The sequence below is a fragment of the Sarcophilus harrisii genome, chromosome 2 (genome assembly GCF_902635505.1).
Source record: "Sarcophilus harrisii chromosome 2, mSarHar1.11, whole genome shotgun sequence".
Classification (NCBI taxonomy): Eukaryota; Metazoa; Chordata; class Mammalia; order Dasyuromorphia; family Dasyuridae; genus Sarcophilus; species Sarcophilus harrisii.
Genome location: NC_045427.1, coordinates 301626072 through 301653077, shown reverse-complemented (window position 1 = coordinate 301653077; position 27006 = coordinate 301626072). Strand labels below are relative to the sequence as shown.

At 39.4% G+C, this 27006-nt stretch overlaps 1 protein-coding gene across 4 annotated transcripts in view; it reads left to right on the top strand.

Annotated features, from left to right (window-relative positions):
* The window catches only part of ADCK1 (aarF domain containing kinase 1), a 194331-nt gene extending 167773 nt beyond the window's left edge, over positions 1 to 26558 (top strand). For all 4 annotated transcript variants that reach the window (XM_031952434.1, XM_031952433.1, XM_031952437.1 and 1 more), the window contains 4 exons: positions 17008 to 17157; positions 19071 to 19268; positions 23576 to 23769; positions 26014 to 26558. In XM_031952434.1, the coding sequence (XP_031808294.1) occupies positions 17008 to 17157; positions 19071 to 19268; positions 23576 to 23769; positions 26014 to 26185 (714 nt within the window). In that variant the 3' untranslated portion in view covers positions 26186 to 26558. The remainder of the gene's footprint in view (positions 1 to 17007; positions 17158 to 19070; positions 19269 to 23575; positions 23770 to 26013) is intronic.
* The last annotated feature ends 448 nt before the right edge of the window (positions 26559 to 27006 follow it).

Below are 27006 nucleotides of genomic sequence, written 5' to 3'. Positions count from 1 at the left end.
TTTTTGCCTTTCTTTATACCTCCAGCACAGAGCTTGACACATAGTAGGTGCTTAACAAATGTTTGTTGACTGACTGAGGGGCTCGGGGCTCCCCGCTGTCCGCTGTCAAGCCGTTCTCACCCCATTCGCTTGAGTGGTCCCATCCTACTAGCAGCATAACCTGCTGACTGATGGCTGCCTTCCTCGTGGCTGGAAAAGACAAAAGGGGAAAGTGACTGCCAGAAGAGTGTGCCCAAAGTCACACACATAGTAAAGGGCAGAGCTGGGATTCAAACCCAAGTCCTGATTCTAAATCCAGTGTTCAAAGCCCTATATAAATGTGAGCTATTTGTTATTATCAGAAAGACCATATGGCAGTGGCTAGAGATCTGCCCTCAAAAGCTTGATTTAAGTCATGCCTCTGGTAGACACTGACTGTGGGCAAGGCATTTAATCCCTGTTTACCTCAGTTTCCTCATCTGTAAAATGAGGCTTGTTGTGTAAAATGAGGCTTTTTGTGAAGATAAATAATTGTAAAGTGCTTACACAGTGCCTGGCACATAGTAAGTGATATAGAAATATTAGCTATCATTATCATCATTATTATTATTGACCGTTACTTAATTCCTCGACGGTGACATCAAGTTCAAATAGGAACATGGGTCACTAATCTGTACAGAAGGATCTTTGTGGGTTGCATATTGACTTAGTTTTAAAATGAAATGTTATCTGTGTTTTATTGTATTTTTATTTACTTTGTTCAGTATTTGCCAATTACATTTTAATCTGGTTCAGGCCCCACTAGGGAAAGTTTAGGGCAGCATTCAGCCAGTATGTTTGATACTTCTACTCTAGGCAATTCTGTGTAACTATTAGTTGCTGTGGAGTACTTTGTTAAAGGGAATTTACTCACCTGAGGCTCCCTATACTAATAAAATCATAAGTCCAGGATCTATTCCCTATTTTTATCCTCCTCATGAGATGGGTAAGAGCATTGATTGCCCTGCTCTGTCTTTTCTCAGACTGACTTCAGAGTCCAGAGCCTACTGGAATACCTAAGCACTCTCGGGATATGGCAGACTTATCCTGAAGCTCCATCACCTGCCTGCCATAGACCAGTGGGGAGCTGGCCACTGTTCTGGCCCCCGTCTGTTTTTGTCTGCTTAGATCAGGAGCAGGTATCGCTTCGGGGCCTAATCCAGGGATCATATTTGCCAATTACTTTAAGAGCTGGCGACAGTGACTCTCATTGATCTTGTTAAGAGTAAAGGTCGGGTTGCAGCTTGTTTCTCTGGGTTCAATATTGCCTCCTTGAGCCAAAGAACTGCTATTGATTGGCAGACCTTTATCGAAGGTTAATTGGATTTCAGTGAGTGTGTTTAGGATCCTGCTGGTACTGGGGACCAATTTAATTTGCGTGAAATTAGCAAAGAGGAAAAGGAGAGAGTTGGGGATGGTAGGCTGGGGGAGGATGCTGACTAGATGCCACACCAGAGGACAGTTCTCTTGTAACATTGTATATCTCTGGAAGAAAGTAGTCTGCTAAGGAGAGTAGGAAAAGGATGATAATTCCTGCTCACAAGGCAAAGTTACCCTGAAGCAGAAAAAGATGTTTCACTTCTATCCCCCAGACACATACATTTTTGGACATGGCCAATGTGAAAATTTGTTTTGCTTGACTATGCTTATTAGATATGAGAAATTTTTTTGCTCTCTGAAAAAAAATTTTGGAAGAAATTGGGATATTAAGTTGGGGGATGGAGATAAAAGCTAGCAATAGAATCACAAAAATTTTTTAAAAAAAGAGAAAATTAAGAAAAGCAGGTCATGGAAGCATTTTTTAAAATGCAAAGAAGAGAACAGAAGGAAGGTCAGTAGGAAACACAGATAAAGCTGGACAGCTTTGAAAATAACAGATTGAATTTGTTACATACTTGTAGGCAGAACCAAGCTATATGTGGTACAGATTTATAGTTGTATAAATGATCCTCTTTTTCTGTTATGCTTTGTATATAGAAAGACTCCTTTTAGTGTTAAAGTTCAAAAAAACATTTTTTTTAGAAGTTTGTGTCTCTCAGCATGGGACTCTCAAATAAGCAACAACATTTCTGGGAGGAAACTATATGTTTCTAAATCTGACTCTTTCCAGGATCATGGGTCATCTGGTGCTGTCCACTCTTTTATAGATAAAATAATTGAAGCCAGGAAGATTAAGCAATTTTTTCCCCAAGATCATATAGATAGTGAATGGACAGGGCTGGGATTCAAACCCTGGCTTTCAAAGTGAGCACTCTTACACTGTACTATACTACCTCTCTTACCTTGGCTCAGATGCCTAACCTTTCTGAACTCCTCTATCCTCCATGTATTAAAAGTCTTATCTGAGGATCACAGATCACTGATTTCAAGCTGGAAAGGATCTTAGAGGTCACTTAGTCCAACCCCCTCATTTTACAAATGAGTAAACTGAGGCTCAGTGTGCTAACAAGACCCTTTTCATTTCCTTACATGGATTAAATAAGAAAGAAGTTGAGAGAGAAACCATACATTTAATAGCCAAACCATTGAAAATATGCTAGATACATGTCCTTAGCATGAGAAGAACAGCCTGTCTCCCCACTTGGGCCATTTTCTCTTGCAGTTCCCCTTTCCTAGAATGCTCTCCCTCCTTACTCTTCCTTCTGGCTCCCTTGGCCCACCTTTTACAGGAAGCCTTTCTCAAACTGTCTTAATTCTGGTAACTTTCCCTCTCTTGATTATTTCCTATTTATAGCTGGTTTGTACAGAATTGTTTGCATGGCATCTCCTCCCTTAGCTTGCGGACTCCTGAAGGGCAGGAAATATCTTTTTGTATCCCTGGTATTTATCACAGTGCTTGTTGACTGATCGATAACCCTTGGGTAAGAGGGTGGGGATCTAGAGTAGTAGAGAAGATGGTGGTCCACATACGTCTAGGCCGTGCATGAGGGTCTCCAGCACAGACAGCCTGTGATGAGCTCCTTACAGGAGATGCTAAGCTTGTGGGCAGGAAGGAAGGACAGGTGAGGGACTCCGTCGGGGAAGGGTAGTCACAGGGACCGAAGCAGAAGTGAGGAGGTTGGTGTATCTGCTGTACATTCACCCTTGTAATTTGTGTTAAAGGAAGATAACAATATCACATTACTCACCAGTTAAGATTATTATGCCAATCAAATGCAGTAATGCAAATCAGTTATATACATCTAAGCCACTGTTTGCTCAGAAGCCTTGGAGTGTCCTTCCCTTTCCTTTTGCTGCCCACTTCCCTGAGCACAGGGACCCCAAACTCAGTTCTCTGTAAAGAGTGCAGGGTGTGAGGACTCTGTGCTCAGGGGGGACAGGGAAGTCTCAGAACAAACAAAGAAACAGCCCAGCAACAATGCAGAACACATGTATTCTCTTATTCTTCCCCTGCCTGCCCCCCAGTAGGGGAAATTGTGTCAACAGGTAGTAGTTAATTTAAGTTTCTTCTTCTAGGGGACTGCATCAGGGGATGCTCTGGAGGTTGGATCAGAGCATCTGAAAAGATATAAAGTCTCTGCCCACTTAAGTTAGTGCAAGAATAATAGTATTCAGGGGCAGCTAGGTGGTGCAGTGGATAGAGCACCAGCCCTGAAGTCAAGAGGACCTGATTTCAAATGTGGTCTCAGACACTTAACCCTTCCTAGCTGTGTGACTCTGGGCAAGTCACTTAGCCCCAATTGTCTCAGGAAAAAAATAATAATAGTATTCATCTTTTTCCAACTTTTCTTTAAAAGCTTGACAATTTTTATGGGAAACAGCACAGTAGATGGATTTTTAGGCTGTTCTCTGGATATAATTATAGCCCCTGGCTTTCCTCCTGTTTTTGCCAATAAAATGTCTGCTGAAAAAAGTGGGGGGATTATTGGAAGATACATAGGGAGGAGTCTGTGTACCCATTTTGTGGATGGGGAAAACTGAGGTGGAAAGGAAAGAGGAAAGCTCCTCTTAGGTAGAGGAGCTAGTATCAGACGTAGGACTGGTATTAGGAACTCCTGGCTCTCTTTTCTTTATCTTCCGTGTTTCTTAGCTTATTTCTTCCCTTGGTGGTGTTGGTCTTGGTTCTAAAACACTCCTGAGAACAAAAATAGACTATCCTTTTGGGGGTGGTTCCAAATTAATCCAAGCAGTTATGGAATAATTAAAGATTTTCAGTCAATTCTAGTTTTGAGAAAAAAATCTAAAAATAACTTCTTGATTTAAATATTATTTACTAAATTAATTCTTTACTCAGCCTTTTTATAGACTCCAGTTTTTCCCCCTACTGTTACAGAATAACGCTATTGTGTAATTACTTAGAAATTACTTACGTGAGTGGCACGTCCTTTTTACTAAGAAAAATTAAGGGAATCGTCACCTCCATGAAACGTACTGCTGTGCTAGTTAATGCTGTTGGTCAGCCAAATATTCTTTGGTCTCCCAACAGAACTCGGACAAGATGTCTCCTCTGAATGATTATTACCTTAGTCTATGGATTCCTTGTAGAACCATGAGGAAGGAGGATCCCTAGAAGTTGTTTCTTCCCTTCCCCTGTCTTCAGAGAGGGCTAGCCCCTAGTTCTTTCCCTGATATATTCATTGGATGAGGTGACTCCCAGGGGCATTTTGGCAGTTGTGTTCTGAAGCATGAATTGGGGCTGTTGGGAATTGGAAAGAATTCCTTGATGCATCAAGAGCTGATCAACAAAGAGTCAGGAGGGTTTTCAAATTACTGTTGGCAGAAGAGCCCTCTTCTGCCTTGACAGCCTGTCTCAATGGGCCTAGTACCCACTTAGTATGTCTTAGTAAACAGATCCCTCAAAGAGGATGAGTCCCTTTCTCATGGGTGCATTAGTGCACCCCAGAGAGTTATTTTATGGTGAAGTCCTAAAAGTCTCTTTCTAGGGAGAGATGAGATACCTCTGAATGTGATTTTGCCTTCCCACGTATTGTTATACAGCTAAAATTTGATTCAGGTGAACATCAATGGCAAAGTAGTAAGAGCACTAGATAAACAAGGAATATTGAGTTCTGATCCAGATTTTCCCACTAACCAGTTATATGATCTTAGTCAAGTTATTTCAAAAGATTATTGAATTTATAGCTGGAGGAAACCTCAGAGAGCATTCATACTTCAGCTGGGGGAGACTTCAGAGAGTGTCTAATCATAAAATCCTGGAATCTCAGTTAAAAAGACCCTTCAGAGATCAATTAGTCCAACCTGCTACTTGACCAAGATTCCCTGAAGTAATATTATTGAAAATCATTATCCAGCCTCTGCCTGAAGACCAGCAATCAAAGGGACCTCCGACTTCAGATCATTGAAAAGTTTTTGTTAACTTCCCCAATTTCCACATACTGCTCCAAATTTTGCCCTCTGAAGTCATGCAGAATAAATCAACGCCTCTTTGACGTAAAAGCCTTTTAAATATTGGAAGATAGCTAGCGTACATCCTCTAAGTTTTCTCTTCTCCAGGCTAAACATCCCCAATTTTCTTCAAACAATCTTCATGGCAAAATCAGGGATCCTGAGGTAAGACAGTGCCCCATGTACCCAGAGAGTCAATCCACTTGTATCTCTTTGACCACAACCTGCCCTCAAACTTCAAAGGGGAAAGCTGTGGACGCTGGGCCCAGGAGCCCTGGGAATAGCTTTAGTTGTTGTTTTCAGCTGCATCTGACTGATCCCCTTTGGGAATTTTCTTGGCAAAGATATTGGCATGGTTTGCTATTTCCTTCTCCAGCTCATTTTACACTTGAGGAAATTGAGGCAAACAGGGATAAGTGACTTACCCAGGGTCACACAGCTAATAAGTATCTGAGACCAGATTTGAACCTAGGAAGCTGACTCTTCCTGATAAGGCCTAGCATTCTATTTTGTGAACTAATTGTCCCTAGACAGTGACTTTTGTCGAGTCATTTTTCCAGTCATGTTCAACTCTTCATGACCCCATTTGGGGTTTCCTTGGCAAAATTCTGGACTGGTTTGCCATTTCTTTTTCCAGTTCATTTTATGGATGGGGAAACTGAGGCAAATAAGGTTTGGTAGTTGTGTTTACATGTACTGTAACCCTTGCCTTTTAGCCACCATAGCTCCTGAATTGCAGAAAAAAAAAAAAAAGGTTTTTGTTTTTGTTTTTTACCAAAGTCCTTGGCTCCCCATATGGGTATGTTTTTATCAGTAGAAATGACTTCTCTCTCCCAGCTTGACTCCTCTACCTCTGGACTTTTTTTTTTTTTTAAACACCACAGAGACAGGTGCCTTCAGAAGCTCTGTGGCCTTTTCCTCAAGTTGGCGAGTCACTGCCGAGAACTGCCTTTGAGAGAACACCCTAGGCCGTCCACACTCACTCCTCTCCTGGTTCTGTGTCTGACTTTGAACTTTTCCACCTTCTTCCCATTATACACCTTTCCACTATTTTTAGCTCCCTGTATGTGTTCTCTTCCCCCGTTGGAATGTTAGGTCCTTGAAGGTTAGGACTACCTTTCTTTTGGCTTTGTAATTGTATTCCCAGTGCTTAGTGTTATGGCTCATACATCCTAAGTGCTTATTACTTGTTCTATCTGTCAATCATAGATGTTTTATCATGTGCTTTGCTGATGCACCCTAAAGATTATGGAATTCTTCCATCTGACTTATAGCTAAAATCTATGTATGATGTCTTCTCATTAGAATGGGAGCTTCTTTTTTATTTTTAACAATATTTCATTTTTCCAAATACATAAAAGATAATTTTCAACATTTATTTTTGCAAAACCTTGTGTTCCAAATTTTTCTCTCTCCCTTCCCCCAAGACAGCAAGCAATCTGATACAGGTTAAACATGTGCAATTCTTTTAAATATATTTTCATGGTCATCATCCTGCACAAGAAAAATCTTATACAAAGGGAAAAAACACAAGAAAGGGGGAAAAAAGCAAACAACAACAACAAACAAAAGGTGGAAATATACTATACTTTGATCCACATTCACTCTCCATAGTTCTGTCTCTGGATGCATTCAGATGGCTCTTTCCATCACAAGACATCACAAGGTATCTTGGTTCACCTCATCATTGAAAAGAGCTGAGTGCATCACAATTGATCATGACATAATCTTGTTGTTATTGCATACAATGCTTTCTTAGTTCTGCTCACTTCACTGGGCATCAGTTTATGTAAGTCATTCCAAACTTTTCTGAAATCAGCCCATTCATCATTTCTTATAGAATAATAATATAGAATAGGAGCTCCTTAAAAGCAAGAAATATTCTATTTTTCTGCATGTATCCCCAGTGATTAGCATGGTGTTTTGCAAACTGAGGGCTAAATAAATTTTCCTTTATTCATAGTCTCTTCCATGATCCTGGCTGCCCCGACCAGTCATAATTCATTGTCCTTCATAAAACAGGATAACTAGAACTGAGCAATAATACTGCAGATTTAGTCTGACTGGGGCATAAGAGAGCCTGACAATAATCTCCTTTGTTCTAGATGTTGCACCTTTCTTCATGAAACATTTTCCGTTTTTGAATATTATGTTACCTTGTTGACTCCTGCTGAACTTGCAGTCCACTAAAACCCCCAGATCTTTTCTCATGAATTATTTTCTTATCATGCTTCCTCTCTGTCTTGTACATAATCATGTAGTTGATTTTGTTAATAAGATTGTAAGATTTTGTCTTTATCCACATTAAATTTCATCCTTTTTATTGGAACATTTTTGGATTTTGAATTTGATCACTCAACAGGTTAACTGTCCTTCTAGCATTGTGTCATTCACAAATTCAATATGTTGTCTCCTTGACTGAAAACTCCTTGAAGACAGGGACTGTGTTTTTGCCTCTTTTTGAATTTTCAGCACTTAGCATGGGGTTTGGCACATAGTAGGTGCTTAATAAATACTTATTGATTGTTTGATACCATCTATACTTATATCCAAGAAGCAGAAGACTGAGGGAAGATCCATTGGAAGCATTCTATTAGTGTTGACAACAATCTATTAATGACTATTCTTTGGGTTTGCTTATTCAGTTGGTTTTGAATCCACCTAATTTTACTCTCTTCCTACCCATCTCTATTAACCTTTTTATCCCAAGGATATCTTGAAAGAATTTATCAAATGCTTTACTGAAACCTAGATAAATTCTGACTTTAGCATTACCCTTGCCAGCCACCAGTAATTCTATCAATAACAACAACAAAAAAGAAAATTAATTAGTAGGACGTAACCCATTTTTGACTGAGCTTTTTTAATACTCAACTTCTCCTTTCTAAATGTTCAGATATTCTCTTTAATCTTTTTTAAAAATCCATAGAATTTTATTTGGAATCAAAAAATCAAGCTCATGGACTTAAAAGACTCTATCCTCTTTCTTTCTTTCTCTTTAATTTAATATTTTTTATTGTTTCCCAGTTATATGTAAAACAATTTTTACATTATTTCTGGTTATACATGTACATTGATTTTTAATACAGACTTATGAATCATGTTGGGAGAGAAAAATCAGAACAAAAGGGAAAAAATAGAAGAAAAAGGGATTAAAAAAGTAAACAGAACATGTTGATTTACATTCAGTCTCTGTAGTTCTCTCTCTGGATGCAGATGATGTTTTCTACTCAAAGTTAATTTATATGCAATCTTGCTATTGCTGTGCATAATATATTTCTGGTTCTGCTTGTTGTGCTCAGCATCAGTTCACATAAATCTTTCCAGGCCTTTCTAAAATCAGTTTGTTCATCATTTTTTATAGAACAATAATATTCCATAACATTCATATACCATAACTTATTCAGCCATTCTCCAACTGATGGACATCCACTCATTTTCCAATTCTTTGCCACCACAAAAAGGGCTGCCACAAACATTTTTGCACATGTGGGTCCTTTTCCCTCCTTTAAGATCTCTTTGGGATATAAGCCCAGTAGAGACATTGCTGGGTCAAAGGGTGTGCACAGTCTTACAACCCTTTGGACATAGTTCCAAATTGTTCTCCAGAATGGTTGGATCATTTTATAACTCCCCTAACATTATATTTGTGTCCCACATCTCCTCCAACATTTATTATTATCTTTTCCTGTCATTCTAGCCAATCTGAGAGGTGTGAGATGGTACCTCAGAATTGTTTTAAGTGGCATTTCTCTAATCAATAGTGATTTAGGGTATTTTTCATATGACTATAGATAACTTTAATTTCTTCATCTGAAAATTGTCTGTTCATATCCTTTGACCAATTATCAATTAAAGAATGATTTGTATTCTTATAAATTTGACTCAGTTCTCTATATATTTTAGAAATGAGAGGGGCAGCTAGGTGACTCAGTAGATAGAACACTGGCCCTGAAGTCAGGAAGGACCTGAGTTCAAATGTGACCTCAGACACTTAATACTTTCTAGCTGTGTGACCCTGGGCAAGTCACTTAATTCCTATTGCCTCAGAAAGAAAAAAAGAGAGAAAGAAAGAAATGAGACCTTTATCAGAAATACTGGCTGTAAAAATTTTTACCCCAGTTTTCTGCTTCCCCTCTAATCTTGGCTGCATTGTGCTAATTTATGCAAAACCTTTTTAATTTAATGTAATCAAAATTGTCCATTTTGCATTTCATAATGTTCTCTAATTTTAAAAAATCAAACTCATGATCCTAGAAGGCTCTACCCTTTAAAAAAAGAAAAGAAAAAGTTGGTGCATTTAGTCATTTTATAAATAATAAAACTGAAGTCAAAAGGTTAAGAGACTTTTTCAAGTTCACCTTGAAGAGCATAGCCAGAATTCAAACTCAGGTCTTCTGATTCCAGGTTTCCTCATATGGTAAATAAAGTAATTGTGAAGAAGATATCTCTTTCAGTTCTAATATTTTATTACATTCCTTATTCACACCTACTATATGCCTTTCTGTTGCTCTTGGAGAGATTTTCAGCTTCAGCTTTGGAAGCCATAAAGTTCCATGTATGGCAGGCATTCAGTATTACCCAAAGAATATGTATGTTAAAAATAAACAAGCAAACAAACAAACAAACAAAACAAGTAACCTTTCTAAAGCTGACAGGGGAAAAAAGGGAAAAATTACAAATGCTGGAGGGACTGTGGGAAAACAGGTACATTAATGCCTGGTTGGTGGAGCTTCAAATTGGTTCATTCATTCTGAAAAGCAATTTGAAACTATGCCCCAAAAGTTATAAAGTAGTTCCTAACCTTTGATTCATTCATACCACTACTAAGCCCCAAAGAGATCAAAAAAAGAGAAAGAACTCACACATACAGAAATGAAGCAGGATTTGTGGTAGCAAAATATTAGAAACTGATGGAATGCCCACTGATTGGGAAACAGATGAACAAGTTATGGTGTATGAATGCGACTGGAACCCTGTAATGCTGGAAGAAATGATGAAAGGAATGGTTTATAGAAATCTAGGAAGACATATATGAAATGGTGCCGAATGAAGTGAGCAGAATCAGAGAACAATTTATATACGTTAACAACAATATTGTAAAGACAAACAGCTTTGGAAGACTTAGGAATTTTGGTTAACACAGTGACCAACCCTAATTCTCAAGGTCTAGGATGAAACATGTTACCCACCTCCTAATGAGACAGTGCACATTGAAACATATATATTATTTAAACATGGCCAGTGGGGGAATTTTTTGTTTGTTTTACTGTACATGTTTGTAATAGAGGTTTTGCTTTTCTTACTTGGCGGAAAGGCATATAGTAGGTGTGAATAAGGAATGTAATAAAATATTAGGGGAGGGAGGGGGAGAGAGAGAGAGGAAGGAAGAAAAGAAGGGAGGCAGGCAGTGACAGCAAAATGAAAAAAGAGAAATACAGAGAGAAGATGGATTTTTGTTCATTTAAGAAATTAATTTTAAAAAAACACACAGGCCTTTATTTGAAAGAAGAAGCTTCGTATCAAAGGAACTTTGCAATTTCCCAAAGGTAGTCTGGCCCTCTCTCCTTTTGTTTAGTACATCATCCTTTTGCAGTATCTACTCAAGAGATACGTATTGATAGACAAACTATATAGCTTGTCCTTCCGGCTGTGTATCACCATCTGGACAAAAGGCATTCTTTATATACTTGGTTTCTCCCATGGGAATAGCTAGATTGGACTCTTTTCAATTCTTTTGAGTGATTATGGATCTAATTTAGGAAGCCCCTGTAATGTTTCTGGGGCTTGTGGGTAGTGGCAACTATCTCAAAATTATCTATAAAATGAAGGGTATTGGGCTACAGTGATTTCTCAACTCCCTTTTTGTTCTAAATCAATAATATTATTATTCTATCAACAGCAACCTTGAAAGGAAGGAGAAATCAAGCAGTGGAGGTGGTGGTCAGAGGCCTGTTAGAGTTTGTGGGATATAGGGTGTTGTCTTTCTGCTAGACCTATTGTTACTTTGGCTGTACAGCAACAAATCTCAGTTCATTTTTTAGCAGTTGTTAGAGCTATCCACTTTCCATGGCATGCTTCTAAATGTGCAATTTCAGGCTAATTCTTTTAGCCCTGAGGATCCCACAAAGTACAGAGCACAGTAAAGCAAAATGAGGTGATTTCAAATCATTCCTTTTTTTTTTTTTTAAATCGTGCCACAAAATGAACTGCGTTTGGTTATCCTTTCTATGGAAACCTAGCAGGTAAGGATAAGCAAGATGGCTTCTATGGAACTCTGTAATAATAACTCCTCTTGTGTCTCTCATACTTTAAATACTTTGGGGTTTACAATGCAATTTTTTTTCACAAAAATTTAAAAAAAAGAATTTTGTGCAATAGATGTTGCAAATATTATGATCCTTATTTTATTTATAGCTAAATAGATCAACACCAGCCAGAGTATTTATTAAGGCTTTATTGTTTGCCAGGCACTATGGTAGGAGCTGGAAATACCAGTACACGTAAATAAGACAGTTCCTGCCTCAAGGAGCTGACACCCTGTTGAGAGATGATAAAAACATAAAGGGATCTGGAAAGGTGAAGAGAGAAGGGAAGCCCAGAGAGTGAGTGGAGTGGGAAGCAAAGTGAGCATGACTTAGAAATCTTCGGGGCTAAGAAATCACCAATAATGAGAGCAGGCCGGGGAATTTCCCCAAGATGGAAAGCACCTGGTGAAGTCTGGAAAGGGACAGGTGAGTGTGTGGAATTGTCCCGCCAGAGGCTATCTGCTGTAGTTCCCCTGGAAGTTCTGGGTTGGGGCCATGTTTCCAGTCATCATAAGGAAGAAAAGCATATTTGGTCAGTATTTCATCTGATGAAATTTGGACAGGCTGGAGCTCTGTGGGGACCCCAGTGGCAGCAGGGGGCAGTGTGGTATAGGAGTCGGCCAACTTTGGCTAAGTTGCTAACCTCACTGTGCCTCAGTTTCCTCATTTGTCAGAAAGGCCTAATAGCAGCTGCCCTACAACATTGGCTGTGAGGAGTGAATGACATAATAAAGTGAAGGTACTTTGAAAAGTTTAAAAGAAAAAACCTAAAGTTACCATTCACTTAGTTATTACTATACCATACTAACACTAGTTATTACTATATTACTAATATAATATACTATTATATACAATTATTACTATGACACTTTGCAATGGAACTGGAGTTAAAAAGAGTAGGCCACATGATTAGCCCAGTTGATAAGCAAAAATGAATGCGTGGAAGAACCACATAGAGAGATACAGGGGCCCTCACCCAAATTTCCCCAGGGGGGATCGGGTTGGGTAGAGATGGACAATATTTTACACTCACCCAGTGGCAGCCTCATATTCACATGTTCCACAAAATTACAAACACAAGTCAATGCATATACTCCCACACCCCTGCCCCATGTCCTTACACACATCCAGATGAAGAAACTGGGACTGACCATATCTGTGTACATACACATGAGGCTACATATATGTTTGTGTGTATGTGTATAATTATTTATATATGGGCTATATGTGAGGTTATATGTGTGTGTGTAAACACATGAGCCTATATGTGTCTATATACATCTGTGTGTATATATAATACATATATATGCACATGCATACAGATAGGTAGAGTGCCTCAATTTCTTTATAAAATAAATATAATATTAATACCTACTTCTATGGGTGGTTGGGAAGATCAAATATACAATATAATAATGGTAAAGCACTCAGTATAGTGTCTGGCACATAGAAAGCCCTTTATAAGTGCTAGCAACTATGGTTCTTCTTCTTCGTCGTCATTATCAGCTTTCCCTTTTCCTGACCAGAATTTCAGTGCTCTTCTCCAGCCCATTGCACTCAGAAGCTTTTTCACAGACCTTACCCTTGCTGTTGGTGGTAGAGGCAACTGTCAGAGAAGGATGGCCTGAGCAAGTACTTCCCTTGTATCAAAAAGACCCTCTTCCCTCCCTCAGTTCCTCTTCCTCCCCTTCCATGATTTCTTAGCTCTGTGTGATTTTGGGAACCTCCTATAACCTCGCTGAGCCCCTTCAGGTTTCTTCATCTGTAAAATAGGTAGGGTAATTCCTTTTTTTTTTTTTTTTTTTTTTTTTTAAATTTAATAGCCTTTTATTTACAGGATATATACATGGGTAACTTTACAGCATTAACAATTGCCAAACCTCTTGTTCCAATTTTCACCTCTTACCCCCTCACCCCTCCCTAGATGGAGGATGACAGTAGATTTAAATATATTAAAATATAAATTAGCACACAATAAGTATACATGACCAAAACGTTATTTTGCTGAGAAAAATCAGACTCTGAAATATTTAAACTAAGGGTAAAAATGCAGGTGTGCATAAATATAGGGATTGAATTCAATGTAATGGTTTTTAGTCATCTCCCAGAGTTCTTTTCTGGGTAAGCTAGTTCATTCATTACTGCTCCATTAGAAATGATTTGGTTGATCTGTTGTGGGATGGCCTGATCCATCAGGACTGGTCATCATCTATTATTTTGTTGAAGTATATAATGATCTCCTGGTCCTGCCATTTCACTTAGCATGTTTTAAGTTCTCCAGGCCTTTCTGAAATCATCCTGTTGGTCATTTCTTACAGAACAGTAATATTCCATAATTTTCATAACCCAATTTATTCAGCCATTCTCCAACTGATGGACATCCATTCAGTTTCCAGTTTTAACTACAAAGGTCCCACAAACATTCGTGCACATACAGGTCCCTTTCCTTCTTTATAATCTCTTTTGGGATATAATCCCAGTATAACACTGCTGGATCAAAAGGGTAACGTTTGATAACTTTTGAGCATAGTTCAAACTACTCTCCCAAAATGGTTGGTTGTTTCCCTCCACCAACAATGAATCAATGTCCCAGTTTTCCGCATCCCCTCCAACAATCATCATTATTTTTCCTGTCATCTTAGCCAATCGACAGGTGTGTAGGTATCTTAGAGTTGTCTTAATTTGCATTTCTCTGATTAATAATGACTTGGAGCATCTTTTCAATGACTTTAAAAATAGTTTGAATTTCTTCATCTGAGAATTGTCTTTCATTTCCTTTGACCATTTTTCATTGGAAGGCTTGATTTTTTTATAAATTGAGTTAATTTCTATATATTTTGGAAAGAGGCCTTTATCAGAACCTTTGACTGTAAAAAATATTTTCCCAGTTTATTGCTTCCCTTCTAATCTTGTCTGCATTAGTTTTGTTTGTCAAAAACTTTAGTTTGTATAATCGAAATTTTCTATTTGTGATCATTGATCTCTGGTTCTCTTTGGTCATAAAGACCTTCCCTTCCACAGGTCTGGAGGTAAACTATCCTTTTCCTCAATTTATTAATAATTTATTCTTTATCCTAGGTCATGCCCATTTTGACCTTATCTTGGTGTGGGAAGTATGGATCAATGCCTGTTTCTATATTAGTTTCCAATTTTCCCACAATTTTTATCAAACAGTAAGTTCTTATCCCAAAAGCTGGGATCTTTTCCAAAGAACTAGGTTCTTATTTGTTGACTGTTTATCCCTTTGAACCCTAACCTATTCCACTGATCAACTAATCTATTCCTTAGCCAATACCAAAAGTTTTGGTAACTGCTGCTCTATAATATAATTTTAGATCTGGTACAGCTAAGCCACCTTCATTTGATTTTTTTTTCATTAATTCCCTTGAAATTCTTGACCTTTTGTTTTTCCATATGAACTTTGTTGTTAGGTAGGGTAATTCCAATACTCTTATGAGGTCTAAATGAGTTTTAATAATAATGATAGCCTTCATTTATGTAGCAGTTACTATATGTCAGACACTGTACTGAGTACTTAGAATTATTATCTCACTTTATTCTCACAGCACCCTTAAGCAGTATCATTCCCATTTTACAGATGAGGAAACTGAGGCAGATGGAGTTTAAAATAGTGAAGTGCTTTCCACTAGTAAGATGAATTATAATAATACAGTAAAAATAGCTGGTTTTCTACTTCTCAGAGTTATTGATTGAAAATAAATGAGATAATGGATTTGTATAGTCTAACTACACTGTTGAGAAGTATTTTTCTTTGTCTCTACCTAAACGCTTCCCCCTAGGAATTAGGAAAGACTTCTTTTGGAAGGTGAACTGATCCTTGAAGGAAGCCGAGAATCCTAACTGCCATGCCTGACTATTTTGTTGTGATAATTTGAAGATGTTAAATGTTTGAATTCTGGGCTGCGTAGGATTTAGGATTCTTCTCCATTTTCCCCAAATTGATTTTTTGATTTTTCGTATTACTTTCTTTTATATTTTGATTTTCCCTTTAACAGTCCCTGTTTGCCTAAGGGTGTGTGTGTGTGTGTGTGTGTGTGTAAGGCATCCCACCTGATTCCAGAGAGGGAGAAAAAGGGGTAAGCGTGTGATATAGAGACTGCTTTATAGAAGCATCTGTTTGTTCTGGGAAGACACATGGACAGACCCAGCCTGGCCTAGACTTGGCTCTGTTCTAGGGGAATGTTTCCTTGCTCCAGAAAGGCTTTTAGCTTTAATAAAAAAGGGAACAGAGATAAGGAGGCTGCCACTGGGGGCAGGGAAGTCAGCAATGACAGAATGATTTAAATGGCCTCTCCAGTGTCATTTCATCTGTTCAGACATCATAAATCAGATTAGCATTGGACTCAGGAAGGGAGGGCATGGGAGAGGGATGCAGTGGGGAGAGGAGGGAGAGGAGAAAGAGAGAAACACTGTTTTCTGCTCATCCCTTAGAATCTGGTCCAGATTCTCCCCTGCTGAGAATCCCTTGGGGGAGTAAGCCATGGGCTGGCAAACAGTTGGACAGCCATTCCCTGGTGAACCTGAGGTCTCGAGTTTTACTTCCTTTTGTCTCCCACCTTCTAGTTATAATCCCCCCTGTAGGCTCTTTGGAGAATGGTCTTTCTGCCACCCTTTTGCCTCAGAGAACCCGCAGTCTCACCTTTACACAGCATCCATATGTTTTTGAAGTCCTGGGCTTCTCTTCCATGCAAAGAGGAAGTGGAGAGGGAAGAACTGGAATTATTTCCACAACCACCACCATACCCCCAGTTGCCACTGTGCCTTCTGACTTGCTTGAGAATGGGGGAGGGAAGGGATGGAGGAGAGAGAGATTGAAAAGAGTTAGAGAAGAGAGAGAGAAGGGAAAGGGGAGAGAAGTGAGGGGTACAAAAGAAATTTAAGAAAGGATCCTGGGCAGATAACTGTTTTGCCTCAGTTTCCTCATCTGTAAAATATACTGAAGAAGAAAATGGCAAACAACCCCAATGTTTCCGCCAAGAAAACTTGGAGTGAAAAAACAACTGAACAACTTACTTCAGAGGACAATTTTTGTCATTGGAAGACTTGGATGTTTCTTCCTTCCCCCTACTCTATACATCCTCAACTCACACACTGCAGGCTCACCACTTCACTCTGTGACCTGTTTCTTTCTGCTCAACTCCTTCTAGTCCCTTTGTTCTCTCCTTCCAATAATGACAATGCCTTACCCATACCATGTGCTTAATAAGTGTTTATTAACTAACTGAAATGGATGAAACAAAATGTAAAGCCCAGTTTGGAAGTCTTCCAATCCCAGCCCAAAGGGAACTTCATTCCTAATCTTTTGCTTTTTCAGATCTCCCGACAACTGGGAAAGATGTACAGCGAGATGATCTTTGTCAATGGTTTTGTGCATTGTGACCCACACCCAGGCAATGTGCTGGTGAGGAAGTGTCCAGGAACTGGGAAGGTGGAGATTATTTTGTTGGATCATGGATTGTACCAGGTGAGTAGAACCCCTCCCTCACCCCATCTACCCTCAGAGCCAGGGTTGGTATTGTATCTTATAAATTCTACAAACACTGCTAGAGATTGATTTTTAGCTGGAGGATAAGGGAAAGATTCACTGAGAAGGTAGCATCTGAAATGAGCCTTGAAGAGTTTCAGCAGGTAGAGATGAGAAAAGCATGTTCCCATTAGGAATGATGACCTGCATGAATATATGGAAGCAAGAGTGGACTAGGTGAGTTTCAAGAATAGATAAGGGGGAAAGTTAGGTGGCTCACTGGATGGGGTACCAGTCCTGGAGTCATGACAACTTGAGTTTAAATCCAGCCTCAGATACTTACTAGTTATGTAATCCTGAGCAACTCACTTAATCCTGATTGTCTCAAAAAAAAAAGAAAAAAAAGAATTCAGTTGACTGAAATGTGGAATACACAAAAAGAAGAGTATAAAATAAATGCTTGAAAAGGAGGCTGCACATGATGAATATAGAACTATGTTTAGAAGAATTGTACATGTTTAACCTAAATCAAATTGCTTGCAGTCTAGGGGGGGGGGAGGAGAGGAGGAGAAAGAAAAATTTGGAACACAAAATTTTGCAAAGGTGAATATTGAAAACTATCTTTGTATGTGTTCCGAAAAAAATCTATTTTTTAAAAAAGAAAAGGCTGCAGTGAGATTTTGATGAGTCATAAATGCCAGATTTAAGGGATTTTTATTTTATCCTATGGAAAGGAGGGAGCCAAGGAAAGTTTCTGAGCAGAGGAGTGACATAGAGCAATGCTTGTCCTGCTCTAATATGAAGCACATGAGTCCTCCAGGAGCCAGTAGTAAGAACTGGTGCTCCATTAAGTGCCAAATGCCAAAAGGGCAAATACCCCTTGTCAACAGCTCCTATCCCAGATTTTTAACCCCACTCTGAAGTTCAGTGAAATTTTTAAGAGTTCAACGTTATCTGAATAATAACTGGAAAACAAAGGTTTTCCACCATTCATTTGGGAGTGAAATGAGATATATAGAGAGAAGCACTGAATTTAGACTTAGGTTCAAATTCTGTTGTTTACTACATAAGTTTGGCCTGGATGATCTGCCATGATCCTCTAGAATCCTTTAGCTTGAAATCCCATCATTTCTATCTGGGAGTTAGAGATGACTATTTATGGATGTATGTGGAGGGGAGGGATCTGCCATGATCCTCTAGAATCCTTTAGCATGAAACCCTATCATTTCTTTCCCCCCTGTCTGGGGGCTGGAAGTGTGTCTGGAGAGGAGGGAAGGCCGGAGCCCAATGGAGCAAACAGTAGTCAGGAATCAAACAGAAGTTTAATTGAGCTTGCAAAGAGGAGGCAGATTAGACACATGTCCCAGGCCCTGCTCCTCGTGGGGGGGCCCACCAAATTTCAGTGCTTACACCAATGCTGAGCTGTGGGTTGGGCCCCCAACAGTGATGGGTAACAGAAACAATGGGACAAGCTTGACTCATAGCAGGATTCATGACCAGAACTTGTCTGAGTGTGGTCTGCATTCAGAGAACACCTGGTCCTGGTCAGAGCAGCAGCATTTAGGTGATTTTTGCCAGAAAGGAGTGTAAAAGTGTTAGCATGCTTTTTTGTCTTGTAGAAGATCTCTACAAATAAACCTTCAGGGTCTGAGGATTGTCCCGGTTTTAGAATGGCTTGGGACGCTTTACCAGGAGTCTCCTGGCCTTCTGAATTCTTAAATTTTTGGGTCCTTGAAAAACTCAGGCAAAGTTTGACTGCCTCACCCTCACTTCTGCTGGATTGCAGAGGTGCCATCCTCCCAAACACATCTTCAGAGAGAAGGGGCTCTGGAATGGCCATTTGGGGCTCTGCCCCTCTTGGGGGTCAGCAGAGATACAGAGACTCATTTCCTGTTGCTTTGTCCCGACTGCAGATCCTGACGGATGAGTTCCGCCTGGACTACTGTCACCTCTGGCAGGCCCTGATCAAGGCAGATATGAAGGGTGTGAAGAAATACAGCCAGCGCCTAGGGGCAGGGGAGCTCTACCCCTTGTTTGCCTGTATGCTGACGGCCCGGTCCTGGGACTCTGTCAACAAAGGCATTGGTCAGGCGCCTGTCACTGCCAACGAGGTAGGTCCTTGTTCCTCCTCCTCCAGCAGGGGGAGAACCAGATGTCCTTCCACCCAGGTCTCAGGGGAGAGACGGCAGGCCTGATGTTGGGTGGCTGGACCAGTGGAGCAACCTGTGCTTCTTTGGTGTTTCCTATAAGAGGGGCTTACCATCATTAAGTGATGTAGCTATTTGAGAAGGTTGAACTTCCCAGCTTCTTAAACTCTGGGACACCAACCTTATGTGGGGTCTCAGTACTGAATTGAGGGGGTTGTGGAATTGTGATTTATTATTAGTAAATGTTTGATTTGGATATTTCTGTCACACACCTATGTAGGTATATCTTATATACCTAATTTTTGTGTATTTTATATATTCAGGGACATGTCAAAATTTCCTTGACAAAAAAAGGGTCACAAGTGGAAAAAGTTTAAGAAGCCCAGGATTAGGTGACCTCTGAAATTATTATGTTATATTATTATTATAATTATTGTGTATATAATAATTATATATGATAATAACTATTATAATTCTAGAGCTGTGATCTTACAGGAGTTTCTCTGGGTCTCAGTTTCCTCATCTGTAAAATAAGTTGAAGTAGATGGCTTTAGAGGATCCTTCCAACCTTAGATCAATAATTCTAAAATCTTCCATGACTATTTTAAAAGCTAGTTCCTCCATGAACTTGCATTCTACAGTATTTACATTCATTGTATTTCTTTTTGTGTGTGCCTCTTTTTATAAAGTTTAGAGAATATTTTCCCCAGTTACATTTTAAGATAATCTTTCACTTTTTTTTTAGCTGAGGCAATTGGGGTTAAGTGATTTGCCCAGGGTCACATGGCCAGGAAGGGTTAAATATCTGAGGTCAAATTTGAACTCAGGTCTCCCTGACCTCAGGGTTGGTGCTCTATCCACTACATCAACTAGTTGCCCCTTTAACATTTGTTTAAATAAAGCTTTTAATTTTCAAAACATATGCAGGATAATTTGACAACATTGACCCTTGTGTAGCTTGTGTTTCAGATTTTCTCCTCCCCAAGATGGAAAACAATTCAATATATGTTAAATATGTTAAAATATATGCCCTTTAACATCCTTTTAAAAAAAATTCTGAATTCTAAATTTTCTCTCTTTTTCCCTCCCCTTCCCCTTCCCTGAGACAGTAAGCAATTTGTTGTACACGTGTATGCATTGTATTTCAACTGGCTGTTAAGATTACAGAGTGAAAACACTGGGTTATTATATATCTTCTACTGCTTTGAACTCTGCCAGTAGGTCTTTGTTTTCATTAGTACCCTTTTTTTCCCATCCTGGGCTTTTTGCATAGGTAAAATGTAAAATAATTCATCTGCCAAGTGGAGAAGCAGTTTTGCGTGTGTCCCTTGTGCCCATTTGGTGTAGTTCCTATGGCTTCCCTCAGATCTGTCCTGTGCTCTTCTCCTTATGGAATCTGATATCCTTTCTCTCCCCACCCCAATATTCTGGATGGATTTTCTCTCAGGCTCAGGAGAGCCTAGTTTGGTCATCTCTGGTTTTGGAAAGGAATGATGTTGGACAGGATCAGTTAATCAGTCTATGTGCTAAGTGCTAGGGATACCAAAAAGGAGGGAGGGCAAAAACAGGGTACTTGACCTTAAGGAGCTCACATTCTGGAGAACACATACGAAGAAACAAAATAATATGTGTAAACAGGAGAGCAGGGTATCGAAATCTCCATATCTATCTTGACAGATCTAGATAGATATTTTTAAAAAGAAGGCAGTAGCAGTTGAGGGATGAGAATTGGGGACTGGAAGAGACTTCATCCAGAAGGTAGGATTTCAGCTGAGTCTTAAAGGAAACTGTGGAAGCCAGAAGGGAAAAAATTCTACACACAAGGGGTTGCCAGGGCAAGTCTCTGGAGTCGGAAGATGGATTATCCTGTTCAAGGAATAACAGAAAAGCCTCTATTTTCTCATTCTAATAAAATATCTTGTCCCGCTTTAAGTCTAGGATATCTGAGTGGGGTTGAGGGAGGTGGGCATTAGCTTATCCTGGCACAAAGGTGGTGGTGTTGTGGCTGGATAAGAAAGTAGTAGCAGATAGAGGAAGGAAGGAGAGACAGACAGAGAGACGGACAAAGAGGCAGGGAAGGAAAGGAGAAAGAAGGAGAGAGAAAACATGCTAGCTTTGGGGTGTCTGGCTTTGCTGAGATGTTCCAGTCTGATAGCAGCTGCCTGGAGGAGATGTCAAATCATGGAGCAGCTCAGGCATTAACAGCATGCACATGTTCCTTAAAGGGCCAATGACTGTTACCTAGTTTAAGAAGCTTATGCTGGAAATCGGGACTGGATTAGTAGCCTTCTGAATACATAATGGTCATTTGTAGGCACTCACTCATTAGATATTGAATGAATGAGCCAAAGTCACTGCTGAGTAGATTAATGCTTTGCCTTTTGTGTGTGTGCTTATGTAGTGATCCTCCCAAAATAGATGGGGCAGTATGGGCCCTATTTCCTCACTTAAGCAATTTAAAAAATTCCTCCTGCAGATAGGTGGGCAAAGTGCTAGACTTGGAGTTAGAAAGAGCTGAGTTCAGATCCTGCCTCAGGACATTTACTACTTGGTGGCACTTTGGGCAAGTTGTTTAATTTGTACCTCTTCTCTCCTATTTATAGAAAGACAATAATGTCTGATAAAGAAGAATTACACAATTTCCCCAAGGTCTCTTTTTTGGTAGATTAAAGTCAAAGTATGGGAAATTATGAAGACTGAAACTCTTTCAGTTTATCCAACTCAATTTAATATAGTAACCCCTTCCTTACTTTCTCTGGGTGAGGGTGTCAGACAGCTGATCCAAGCTCCTGGCACAGAGATTCTAGTAGTACCAAGCCCCTGTCATTCCTAGGGAAGTTTATGCTGGGAACTCTGACCAAACGTTGCAGATTTATCTCCCTAATTGTTCCCTTTGCTGGGCTTTTAGAAAATAAGCTCATTGAGTTAGAACTGGAAGGGACCTCAGAAGTCATCTGGTCCAAACCCCCCATTTTGCAGATGGGGAAACTTGACTTGAGAAACAGTGACTTGCCCAAGATCACACAAGTTGTTAATGACAGAGGCAGGACTTGAACCCGGCTCCTTTGGCTCCAAAGACAACACTCTCCATTATATCACCCTAAAAGGCAGAGCCTCTTGATCAACCAAACAAATTTTTTTATTATTAAAGCCTATATTTGTATTAAGCTTTGGAAAGTGCTTTACCAACATTAATTATAACAGTGTACTATACAGTTTGTAAAGTGCTAAATAAATATCTCATATTTTCCTCACAACAGTCATGGAGGAGTTGCATTAATTATTCCCATTTGAAAAATGAGGAAACTGAGATAAACTATTTTGAAGTGGAAAGAGCACTAGATCTGGAGACAGAAAGACCTAAGTTCAAATCCAGCCTTTGACATTTAGTAGCTATGTGATCCTAGACAAATCACTTTTTTAAAAAAAAATTTATTTATTTTTATTATAGCTTTTTATTGACAAAACATATTCATGGGTAATTTTTCAACATTGACCCTTGCAAAAACTTCTATTCCAACTTTTCCCCTCCCTCCCTCCACCCCCTCCCCTAGATGACAGGTAGTCCCAAACATGTTAAATATGTTAAAGTATATGTTAAATCTAATATATGTATACATGTTTATACAGTTATCTTGCTGCACAAGAAAAATCGGATTTAGAAAGAAGGTAAAAATAACCTGGGAAGAAAAACAAAAATGCAAGCAAATGATAACAGAAAGAGTATAAATACTGTGGTGTGATCCACACTCATTTCCCAGTGTTTTTTTGCTGAGTGTAGCTGGTTCTGCTCATTACTGATCATTTGGAACTGATTTGAATCCTGTCATTGTTGAAGATAGGTGGGCAAATCACTTTAATTCTTTTTGCCTTACCTGTAAAATGGGGATACTAATAGTCCCAACCTTCCAGGATTGCTATGAGAATCAAATGAGAAATTATTTGTAAAGAGCTTAGCACAATGCTTGGCACATAGTAGGCTCCTTACAAGTGGTGGTCTCCTCAATTTCTCCCAGGATAACAAAGGTAATAAGTGCTAGAGGCTGTATTTGAATTCAGGTCTTCGTATCTTAAGATTCAGTGCTCTGTCTACCAGACTATCCTTGAAATAGGTAATATATATAAATATTATCATATTCCTTGTGCAGGTAAGGAATGTGAAACTCAGAGAGATGAGTGATTAGTTTTATGTCACACAGAGCTAGCAAGTGGCAGAGATGATATTTGAACCCCTGTATTCTGACTCTAGATTTTCTATTTTTCTTCCTTAGGATGTAGAGATTCGAAACAATGCTGCTACCTACCTCCCAGAAATCAGTCAGCTCCTTAATCGGGTGCCCCGGCAAATGTTGCTCATCCTTAAGACTAATGACCTGCTCCGGAGCATCGAGACATCCCTATCCACCCGGGCCAGTGCCAGCTCCTTCCTCAACATGTCTCGTTGCTGTACCCGAGCCCTGGCTGCGTAAGTTTCTGGGTTCCCAAGGACCCATCTTTTTTTTTTCTTCTCAATTGTATTTTATTCTTCCAAATATATGTAAAGATAGTTTTCAATATTCATTTTTGTAAAATTTGTGTTCCAAATTTTTCTCCCTCCCTCATTTCCCTGCTCCCCAAGATACCAAGCAATCTGATATGGGTTTTAAAAAAAAAAAATCCTTTTAAACATATTTCTTTGTTTGTCATGTTGTGCAAGAAAAATCAGACCAAAAGGGAAAAAAGCATGAGAAAGAAAAATACAAATAAATAAAAAGGTGAAAAAGATCCACATTCAGTGTCCATAATTCTCTCTCTGGATGTAATTGGTATTGTCCATTCTAAGTCTATTGGAATTGCTGTGAATCACTGGCATTATTAAGAATCAAATCCATCATTTATTTGATCATCACATAATCTTGTTATGTGTGCGATGCTCACTTCAGTTAGCATCAATTCATTTAGGTCATTATAAACTTCGCTGAAATCAGCCTGCTCATCATTTTTTATAGAACAATAATATTCCATAACTTTCATATACCATAACTTATTTAGCCGTTCCCCAACTGATGAGCATTCACTCAATTTCTAGTTCCTTGTCATTGTGAAAAAAACTGCTATAAACATTTTTGCACACATGGATCCTTTCCCCTTTTTTATATGATCTCTTTGAGATACAGACTCAGTAATGAGAACATTGGATCAAAGGGTATGCATAGTTTTATAGTCATTTGGGCATAGTTCCAAATTGCTCTCCAGAATGGCTGGATGTATTCACAACTTTACCAACAATGCATCAGTGTCCCAGTTTTCCCACATCTTCTCCAACATTTATCATTATCTTTTCTTGTCATCCTTAGCCAGCTCTAGATTTATGGTCTCATATGCTTGAATTCAACAGAATTTCTTGAGGTATCAGTTCCATTGTCTTCTGGATTCCTAGAGAGACAAGATAGATTTTTGGCTTATTATAGGGAGGAAACTCACCATAAAAATTATAACTGTCCAAAAATTCGTTGGGTTGCCTTATAAGGTAATGAGTTCCCAGTTGCTGAAAATCAAGTGGAAGCTAATGATCATTTGTTACGGAGCACATAGAGAATTAATGCTTTAGGTTAGACTAGGCGATCTCTAAGGAAGGGCCCTTTCAAAAGATTCTAAAAATTCTTTAAAGAAGAGACTGTTCCTATACTGCTATATGGCAAAATGAAGGGAAATCTAGGACTTTTAAGTTTTAACTACATTAAACTAACTAGCTAGGCTTATTAGTTCTTAAACTAGGTTAGACTAAATAAGATTAGACTAGGGGATCTTTGAGGAAGATTCCTTCAGTTCTGAAGGTTCTTTAAAAGGGAGAATGTTCTTAAACTGCTAGATGCAAAAGGAAGGGGTGGTTAGGATCTTTAAATTTTTTAAACATTAAAACCCAATAGATCAAAAGAATGAGTTGCTAGTTGAGAAGTATTACTCTTAGACTAGACAAAGATACCTATTTATACAAGAATTATTGAGGAATAGCAAATTCAGCCAAATAAATTAAGAATGACCATAACTAGAATGCCAGATTTGAAAGAACTAAGATCTAGCAAAATACCCTTTGAATAAAAACCCATGTGAATTTTTATTGACTTGAATAATTTAAAGATCCATCTCCTACCTAGAGCATAAATTCCTTCCACCTGTCCCTGGACAAGCCTCATTTTGAGGACCTCTGATGAGAGGGAACTCACTATCTCCTAATGCAGCCCAGTTCATTTTTGGACAGCTGTCCTAGTTAGGGGGTTCCTCCTTAAAATGAACCAGAATCTATCCTGCCTTTCTAGGAATCCAGAAAACAATGGATCCAAAACCCTCAATTACTTTGAAGTACCTCAAGGACATCCTAAACAAACCTAAGTTATCATATTCTGCTGTGGATATGACAGGTGGAAAGTCTAGGGATCAATTTATATCGATCTTAATGATGCCTGAGTTTTGGGGAATCTTTGTATAAATGGAAATTTATTGTCTTTATTAAGAATAGAGGAGCACGTCTGCCTTATTGGAGAATTATGCCTGGAGGAAAATTATACCTACGAAAAACAGAGTAGCTCCAGCAGCCTAGTTTGAAAGGACCAAAACTGTATTGATGCTGATCATTTGGAAACTGGGATCGTGGTGGGCAGGGTGGTGGTGGGCAGTGCAGCCATCTTTAGTTTGTCTTACCCCTCCACTTTCTTTCTGTTTCTCTCAGGCACAAGAGGGAGCAGACTTGTTCATTACTCAAGAAGACCCAGATATCTCTTGGGGAATCTCTCAGCCTGTGGCAGATCAATCTGCACGAACTCTTCTTGCGCATGCGGGGGTCCTGGCTGGGAAACTGGGTCTTTGCCCTGCTCTACTGGCTGTCTCCTACTCCACACTGAGCAGCAGACGACATCCTCCATCTTGCCCTACGGTGACACGGGGTTGAGTGGGTCAGGAGGGGGACTCTACTCTGGCTCTGCTTTCCAATGATGTGGTGGAGGGACTCCCAGGATCATTATCTTCTCTTTGGCTGTACTCCATATGTTCACCCACCCCTCTGTCAATCTTGTCACCTTTTCACAGTGATTACAGAGTCTACCAGCTCTCTCCTAAAGTGGTGGAACACATCTCCCAACCCTTTCATCTTGACTCTTGGAGCAAGGAAAGGAAAACTTGGGCAGGGAAAAAACACCAACAGTTTATTTCCCCCTCCTCAAAAGCAGGGTACTGTTGGATTTAATGTCACAACTCCCCAAAGTCCACCTCCTTTCCCCAAAAATGGAACCTCAGGGCTAGAACTCTACCAGCCTTTTATATGGCCAGTTATAGAACTCCTCCCCTAGAGTCCGCCCTGCTGGATGGATGTTCCTATTACTGAGGCACAACTTGACTCCAGAAGGGAATTGGGATGGACAAGCCAGAAGAAATCACTCCTTTCCCTGGGATGTCCCTTTGTCCCAGAATGGTGATGGAAAGAAAGCGGGTGTTCCTCTCCTCCCGACATTTTTGTACCCGCAGGTGTAGGAAATTAGGACAAGGGAATCTGTGAATTAAACACACTCCATTTGTGCTGTAAGCCTGTCCAGGTAACCTCTGCTGTTTCCTATTAAGTAAATGCTTCAATAAAAACTCCAGTGTTATACAAACCAACTTCCTGATGTATCTACTTTTGGGGCCCTCCCCAAGAAGGAACCGTGGTGGTGTTTCGTTTTTTCAGTTG